Here is an 8,411-nt window from a genome sequence, read left to right on the forward strand (position 1 = left end):
GTTTTATCAGTTTGATTCAATCAAGATAGCTTTAGGTGTGCCACACTTTTGTCATGACTAAAACTGTTTGCACAATAGTTGTTCTTTAGAAAACTCTGGGAGTCTGCAGTAGAACACAAGGGAATCAATTGACAGCTGTTCCTTTTGGAAGTACATGTTTTACTGAGTATGTCAAACTTCATTCTCATATGGCTGAGAAAGATAGTGTGAATTTACAGAACATATACTCTCAGTTTGTCTTCTGGAGCACCTTCCATCACCTCTATGATAAAAGAGGATTCATGAATTCCCTGATATCCCAGCAGAAGTCTTTTTTCACAAGGTTAAATCCCCTTAGAACACACCACAATTCCTAAAATTAGTATGGTGTTATCAACATGGCCATGAAAATATCAGTGTATGATAGAGCTCCAGGAAAACCCATAGAGGTCCCTGCCCTCTCTAACTAAAATTGATCTTCCCACTTAAAATATCTGTGACAAAGGCAGAAATGAAGTACCTCCAATAAGAACACTTTATTCACTCGAATATCGGGCATCGGAAGTAGAGCCCATTCTTCTGCTTCCATTCCTTTTGGTGTGGAATAGAGGTGTAAAGTGCAGTCACATCAATTGAACACAAGAGAGGAGAGACCTCATCTTGCAATGTCACAATGTCACAATTCAGGTAGTTTGCATGTAGTTTGTAGTGAGACATAAGGCATGCTTTGATAATGATGCATTATGTTTTTCTAGTATAATGTCGAGTAATTGTTTATATTTGAAGGCAAGGTCAAAGCGTGCCTCACATTAACTATAGCATAGCAGGTGAATTGTTGATACATAATCACAAATCTCGTGGGCTAGTTGGGCATGCAGCACTTTATTGGTGCAGAACCAAACTACTGGGCTGTTTATGAGGCTCCAGCCAAGCCATCAACAGGCTGAAAAAAAAACACAGTATGAGGTATGCTTCAGGACAACATGGATGCTGGTGCTTGTGTGTGATTGATTAGGGGCCACTTTGGTCTAGCAGGATATGGTATCTAGTGGCTGCAAAGAGCAACAACACTGTGACTATTTTTTAAACGCTCAAGCTATTTGTCTAAAAACAATATTGTGATGTTACAGAAGTACACATTGAGCAACTTCACACAACCCTGCTTCTAAGGATTTACGGTACACGTTTAACCTTCATAATATTGTTGTATACAGCCAACTACTATATTTTGATCATGAGCTACTGACACAGCTTCATTGCTTAGATTGGTAATGGTTTCTGTCGTTTTCTATTTATTTAGTGTATATCAAGTATGGATATGGATAAAGGCAATCAAACTACTTTGACTGAATTCATCCTTTTGGGATTTTCTGATCTTGGTGAGCAACAGAAATTCCTCTTTGTCCTCTTTCTCATGATGTACATCCTCACACTTTTTGGAAACATTATTATTGTCACACTGATTGTCAAGGACTCTTGTCTTCACACACCAATGTACTATCTTCTCAGCTGCTTGTCAGTGGTGGATATAGGTTTCACCTCCACTACCATCCCTAAACTTTTAATCAACCTTCTCCTTGAAGGTAAGACAATCTCCTTTTTGGGCTGTTTCACACAGATGTTCTTCTTCCACTCCATCGGTAACATGGATAGTTTCCTCCTGGCACTCATGGCCTATGACAGGTATGTGGCCATCTGCCGGCCTCTTCATTACACCATGATGATGAATATAAAGATGTTATTGTTCCTGGTATCAGGATCATGGGTGATTGTGTGTTTGCATTCATTACAATACACAGTGAGGACCTCTAGATTAACATACTGTGGCTCCAACAAGATTTATCACTTCTACTGTGAAGTTGCACCTCTCTTGAAGCTCTCCTGCTCAGATCTCACCATTATTACACTCATAGTAATGGTGGAGGCAGGCTTCATTCTGTGTGTACCATTCCTGTGTGTTGCCATTTCCTATGTGCACATCATCAACACCATAATTAAAATGCCAACTGCCATTGCCAAGCGTAAGACTTTCTCCACCTGTTCTTCACACATTGCTGTTGTCACACTATTCTACGGGTCAACAGTTTCAGTTTATGTACGGCCTCCTTCATCTACATCTGTTCTTTCAGATCGCTTCTTAAGTTTAATGTACATTGCAGTGACTCCGATGTTGAACCCTTTCATCTACAGTTTAAGAAACAAAGACGTCATAGGGGCTTTGCGGAAAGCACTTGGAAGGTAGACCTTCGTGGAAGACAAGCTAAGTGGTATCCTTTACTGCCAGTTTAGAATCATGAAACGGTGTTTGGACCATTAAAAAAGGGATACCCTAGTGATAACAGGGTCACAGTAAGGCATGACTTCAGTCATTGCATGACACAGTGCAAGATGTCTTGCTTGGGGTAAATAGGCATGCTGTCCATTATTGGGATGGTTCTACCCTGCAGTAAATTAATGAAGGAATACTTTTTTGTGTAATTATTTACAATTATTACCATAAACAAGAGATAAAAACATGTATAAATAGATAGAGTTTAACATTTGCGCAAGGTGATAATCTACCAATTGTCATTCATTGTTTCATTTATATATATTGACTCGTGCCCGCCATGCACAGTCATCTCATCGAAAATTTTATTTAGCATGTTGCAGTGATGCTATCAATGATGGTACAGAACATGTCATGAATGATGTAATATGTGGGGTAATTAGCTGTGCATGGCAAGCGCACAATTTATAGTTACTTTAGGGCAGAATATACAGTTACTAGACATCCTATAATTGGGAATTTTCAGTATTTATTTTTTAGTTTAAAATGTTATGTTGTCACTGAAATGTACACTTGAGGCCAAAACCCCACATACAGCCACCCCCACAACCAAGAGGTGCTGGGTGCAGGCCAGGCTCTGCTTCTAACCCCATTGGTCAGCCAAAACCATGCTAGAAAGGCTTTTGGCTGTGCACAGCATGAGGGTGGATTCAGGGCCTGCTTGTGGGCAAGCCCTGTGTCCTACCCAATGGCCCTGCCTTTTCCCCAAGCCGCTTCAGGCCTTGGGACCCCATCCCTGGGGCCTTAGATTTTTGGAGGAAGGACATGGGGATGGGTTTCCTGGCACACAGTAATTGTGCCAGCCCCAAGGAATTGGGTCTTTACAGGCTCAAGGAGTGGGGCTGCATGTCACCTTCCTCTTTTGTAAGGCATTCAGCCTGGGGTAATGGGGTCCAGGGAGCTTCACTCAGGTTAGAGGCTGCACAACCCTCCTTCCTGTTTTTTGCATGATCGGCCTTGGGGGACGGGGTCCACGAGGTCCATTTTTGGCTCAGGAAGGACGGCCATGAGCCACCCTCCCTTTCATTGGCACATTTAGCCCCAGGGTTTGGGGTCCCAGTGTTGCTGAGTAGCTTGGGAAGGGGGCTCCACTCACCCCCTCCCCAAAAATATAAAGACACGTGGGTCCTGGGCCACCAAGGCTGTCTTATTTAATTATAATTAAAACTCCTATAGCTGTTGTTTAAAAAAACTGCAATCCTGTGGAAGTCCCTGGAGGTTGCGACTTAAAAAAACAATTAAATAAGTTGGGTCCCTCTGGGCCACCCCACCTCACAACGCCTAGGAGTGCAGGATAACTCCACCATGCCCCATAATATTTTTATTTTTAAAATTAAACGCAGGAGAGGATTCTAAGTCCCTGAGTCCTGTAATGGCTGCCTGCAACATTTGTATTCATGTTGCAAGCAACCAGTCAGAGAGCTTGCTCCCGCGGGAGAGTGTCTCCGATGAGAGGTAATGGGCCCAAGGGCAAAAAGCCCCCAATCAGAACACTCTATTTTTTAAAATTGGGTTTGAGAGACTGTTTTGGGGGGTCCCTCAAAACCAACTTCCTAAATACAGAAATGTTTTTGATCCCACAGATCTAAAGAACTACTGAACAGTTTTACACCAAATGAGATAACACAAGATCTAGATTCCTGACGAATTCGGTGTATTTCCATTCACAATTTTTTGCGGTAGCGCTACCTAAAAAAGTCTGTGAAAAATGGATGGGGATTTTGCATTTTGGAACACCCCCCCTTTTCTCGGCTCAACCGTTAACTGATTGCCTCAAATCTTTCCATGCTCAAAGTAGCAGAAAAAATAGGTACTTTTTGGGAGAGTTTCATGGTGATTCGTTAAACAGTGCCAAAGTTATTAGCAAAACAAAAACGGCAGTGCCTATGGAGGCCGACGTAACTATAACTACCAAGTGACGATTGCTACTGGGTAGTATAAGCAAGTCATAACTCTATGGTCACTTCATGATGAAAAAGACTCAATGTACTATTTGAAACACGTTGGGTCCACGTACCATCTCTAAATGCTCCTGCAGTAACACTTGTGTGAATATGTCCATCTGTTATAGAGTTCCAACTTGTTTCTCATTTTTGCTTGAACCCCGGATCTGTGGTTGCACCCTTTTGGGCTTGTGGCAGGTAGTATTTTAAGAGAATGTGTGCTACTGAATATATGTATTCATATAAATTAATTTATATCAAGAGACTGAAGGCTCAGTGGCAGGTAAATGCCAGAAAACCCAGAGAGAAGAATATAAAACATATTACAAAAGTTAACCGTTATTTATTTCTATATCAAATGTTTAGATCGTTTGTTACGTTTTGTTCTAAACTTTGGAGAGAGCTCGCCAATGTTTCCAGTGTTTTCCAAATGAATGAACATTAGTGAATGTGAGTTTTAACACTGTGAACAGTTTTCCTGTGCGCATACAGAACATTGCCTGTATTACTGTTTGTTTTGTGCACTGATATTGATGTACATACTGTGTGTATGCGGTTCCACATGTCTCAAACATCCCATGATAGTATGGTAATCCCTAAAATCACCTTCCCATGTGAGCTTAAACCAACCTGGCAAAAGGGGAAACCAGGAGATTCTCTTCTAGTAAAAGCATCCCTGCTGTGCTGGCGAGGGAATTCGAAAGTCATCGTATTAGTGCAACAGGAGGTTAATTTTACGCATGGTTACCATATCTCTCAGTGTAGAAAGGACACCATGTGTTCAGTTCTGGGCTTCCATTTAAAGAAGCAGAGTGTGTGAATCACTGTGACATACATTGTGCTAGAAGGAATATTTGTAAAAGAACAACTTGACCCATATGTATTTGGAATAATCTCACTTGTGGTAAAGAAAGTGACTGTGAGATGCGCTATTTCAATGTAATATTGGCGAGGATGTGAATTAAAGAACTCTGGCAATTAGAAGGTCTGTTGTGCTGCTAAAGAAACATTTGAAACTAAGCAAACAAAAGCTAAGTAGCAAAGATATCGTTTGGAGCAGCAATAGAAAACAAGCGTTGCAAATCCAATAGTTCTTACCGCAGTGTGCTAACTCACAAAAAAGCCTCCCAGGGATGCTCCAGGTTGCTAAGAACCTGGCCTGATGCAGAGTTCAAAAAGCTGCTCGGTCTCAGACTTGCCTCAGATGTACAAATCCGAGTATGACGAAAAAGCCATGGCCTAAGTAAAGTAGCAATAACATGGTTCTCTGAGCTAGCATGTCAGTGACAGACGTAAATGTTTAACCAAGATCAGATCATTATATATTCAGGAGCCCGCTTTGAAAAACACTTTTAAGGCACAAGGGGGCATATTTATGCTCTGTTTGCGCCGAATGTGCGTCAAAATTTTTGACGCACAATCGGGGCAAACCCTGCCCCATATTTATACTTTGACGTCTGACCCCGCGGGCGTCAAAATTCCACCATGTGCGTAATTTTTTGGAAGGGGGAACCAGCCTTGCGTTAATTATATGCAAGGTAGGCGTTCCCTTCCAAAAAATTACTTTAAGGCCTGTGCCCCTTATTTATACTCTGGCATCATTTTGACGCACAGGAGGGGGTGGGCCTTAAAAAACGGCGCACAGCCTGATGTGCGCCGTATTTTAACGCCTGGGTCAGGGCAGGCGTTAAGGGACCTGTGGGCTCGGAAGGAGCCCAGAGGTGCCCTCCCCTGCCCCCAGGGACACCCCTGCCACCCTTGCCCACCCCAGGAGGACACCCAAGGATGGAGGGACCCATCCCAGGGAAGTAAAGGTAAGTTCGGGTAAGTATTTTTTTCCGATTTTTTTTGTGGCATAGTGGGGCCTGATTTGGGCCCCCCTACATACCACTATGCCCAATGACCATGCTCAGGGGACATAAGTCCCCTGGGCATGGCCATTGGGCAAGGGGGCATGACTCCTGACTCAATGGAGGTTGGGCGTAAAAAAGAATGGCACAAATTGGGTTTGAGGCCTGAATTTTGCCTCAGACCTGACTTGCACCATTTTTTGACGCACAACCCCCATTTTCCCATACGCCGGCGCTGCCTGGTGTGAGTCATTTTTTTTTACGCACACCAGTCCGCAGCGCCGGCTAATGGCATTCCATTAATAAGGCGCCCGCATGGTGCGTTGGAATGGCGTTAGCCGGCGGTAAAACTTTTGACGCACAACTGCGTTGGCGCAGTTGTGCGTCAAAAAGTATAAATATGGGCCAAGATGTTTCTAAGAAGTTGGCATTTTGTGAAATGTACTCAGTAAATTAGTCCAGTATTTTTACAGGTCATTAAACAGCGAGTTCAACTGCAATCAAATTGACCAAGCTCTTCATTGAAACTTGAATGGTTTGCCTTCCCTATCCCAGTCCTGATACATATTTTATAGTCCCTTTTTTAAGAATGTTTCAATTTGCACTGTGGGGGAAGCCATTTAGAACAGTGGTTCCCAACCTTTTAACTTCTGTGGACCCCCACTTTATCATTACTGGAACCCAGGGACCCCACTGAATAGTTATTGAAATCTGTGGACCCCCACTGAGCCACTATTGAAAGGTGGGGACCTAATCTGTTAATATTTAATTTTCGAAGCAGTCGCGGACTCCTGAGGAGGCTTCGCAGACCCCAGGGGTCCCCATAACACAAGTTGGGAACCACTGATTTAGAAGATTTGGGAATACCTTCAATTGTATCTCTCACAGTGTGATCTTTGTTACGCACCCTTGAGAAATGTAAGTGACCAAGAAAGCTCTGATAGTGGTCCACGGAACACCATTGTCAATTGAAATGTCACTGGTTTTGCTGTACCAGCACAGTGGCCCTCAAATGAAATAGCTGAATAGATAATTGGTGTTCCTTTGTTATCTGCATTTCAATTGTTTTAAATATCTCAATTAATTATCGTGTGATGGCTTGTGTTATATATAAAATGTACAGCTTTTTTTTCTTTTGTGTTTGTTTCATTTGAGCATGTAGTTCTCACGATCCAAACTCTACATCGATGTCAGGTAAAGATGGACAAGGGAACTGCTGAATTGGAAATACCTGGCTCTGGCTTTATAGAGGCTGAGTCATCCAGATTCATGAACCTGTGGCTAATGATTCAAGATATTACTCTAGCAGTGAATGGTTTAACCAATCATCTATGAACAGATAATGCTCACAATGTCTCAAGGTGATCTCTTTGGATGACGTCACAAGGTGGAAACCCATTATCAATACTTAATCCCATTTGCTCTGTGACAGAAGAATGTTAAGATACACATAATAATTGCTGTTACGTTCCTTACCCTGGAAAACACACGGGTCAGACGTCCTGGTGAATGAGATGTGGGTTTTTCTGTGCTTTATTGCCTACTTTCTGATATAAATAACTGTAGGAAATTAGGTAACAGGTTGAAGGGGCTGATACCCTTGCTCAAGCAGCATTCACAATCCTTGTCAGGGTGAGGCACAAGTAAACTCCAAATTAACCTGTGCTCATCCCTCTGGTAGCTTGACAAAGAGTAGTCAGGCTTTACTTAGAGGCAATGTGTAAACTATTTATGCAGCACCTCAAACAGTATTAAGTTAAAAGTGAAAACACAACACAAGAAATAAATAAATGAAGACCAAAATGGCAAAACTCCAATCAGTACAACTGGAGATATGAGATTTTAAAGACTTCATTGGAAAAAGCACCAAAAAGCACAATGCACCTAGTGTAGTTATCTGGTCGCGCTAGACAGTGACAAAGTCACAAGTTCAGTCCAACCACGATGGAGCGTGGGTCAGCTACAGAGACCCACTTAGGTCCACAGACAGAGTACCGTAATCCTGTTGCAAAGACATGAAGGGGCATATTTCCAAAAAAGTGGCGCATCAGTCTGATGCACTACTTTTCTTGTGTTGCCCCTGCCCCACCTAACAACACCATGGTTGTGCAATATTTACAATATGGTGCACCAAGGCGGTCGTTAGGACAATAGCATCAATATTTTTGACGCTATGTTTGCACTTTGCTGCCCTAGCGTCAAAAAGTTTTATGTTAGTACAGCAAAACACAGGGAGGCCCATTGATTAAAGTGGCTGCTCTGAGCAAACCCTAAAAATGACGGAATAATGCCACAGTGAAATGTTGTAAG

General features: G+C 42.5%; 1 protein-coding gene across 1 annotated transcript; it reads left to right on the top strand.

Moving 5' to 3' along the window:
• Positions 1 to 1,297: 1,297 nt before the first annotated feature.
• On the top strand, positions 1,298 to 2,221 carry LOC138260692 (olfactory receptor 1F1-like). The gene has a single exon (XM_069209190.1). It carries the CDS (start codon positions 1,298 to 1,300, stop codon positions 2,219 to 2,221), a length of 924 nt encoding a protein of 307 aa, XP_069065291.1.
• Positions 2,222 to 8,411: the final 6,190 nt, after the last annotated feature.

Source organism: Pleurodeles waltl, chromosome 10 (assembly GCF_031143425.1).
Source record: "Pleurodeles waltl isolate 20211129_DDA chromosome 10, aPleWal1.hap1.20221129, whole genome shotgun sequence".
In the NCBI taxonomy this organism is placed as follows: domain Eukaryota; kingdom Metazoa; phylum Chordata; class Amphibia; order Caudata; family Salamandridae; genus Pleurodeles; species Pleurodeles waltl.

Bases quoted from the DNA above. Each gene is read 5' to 3' on its own strand.
- LOC138260692 (XM_069209190.1), top strand. From the start codon at position 1,298: ATGGATAAAGGCAATCAAACTACTTTGACTGAATTCATCCTTTTGGGA.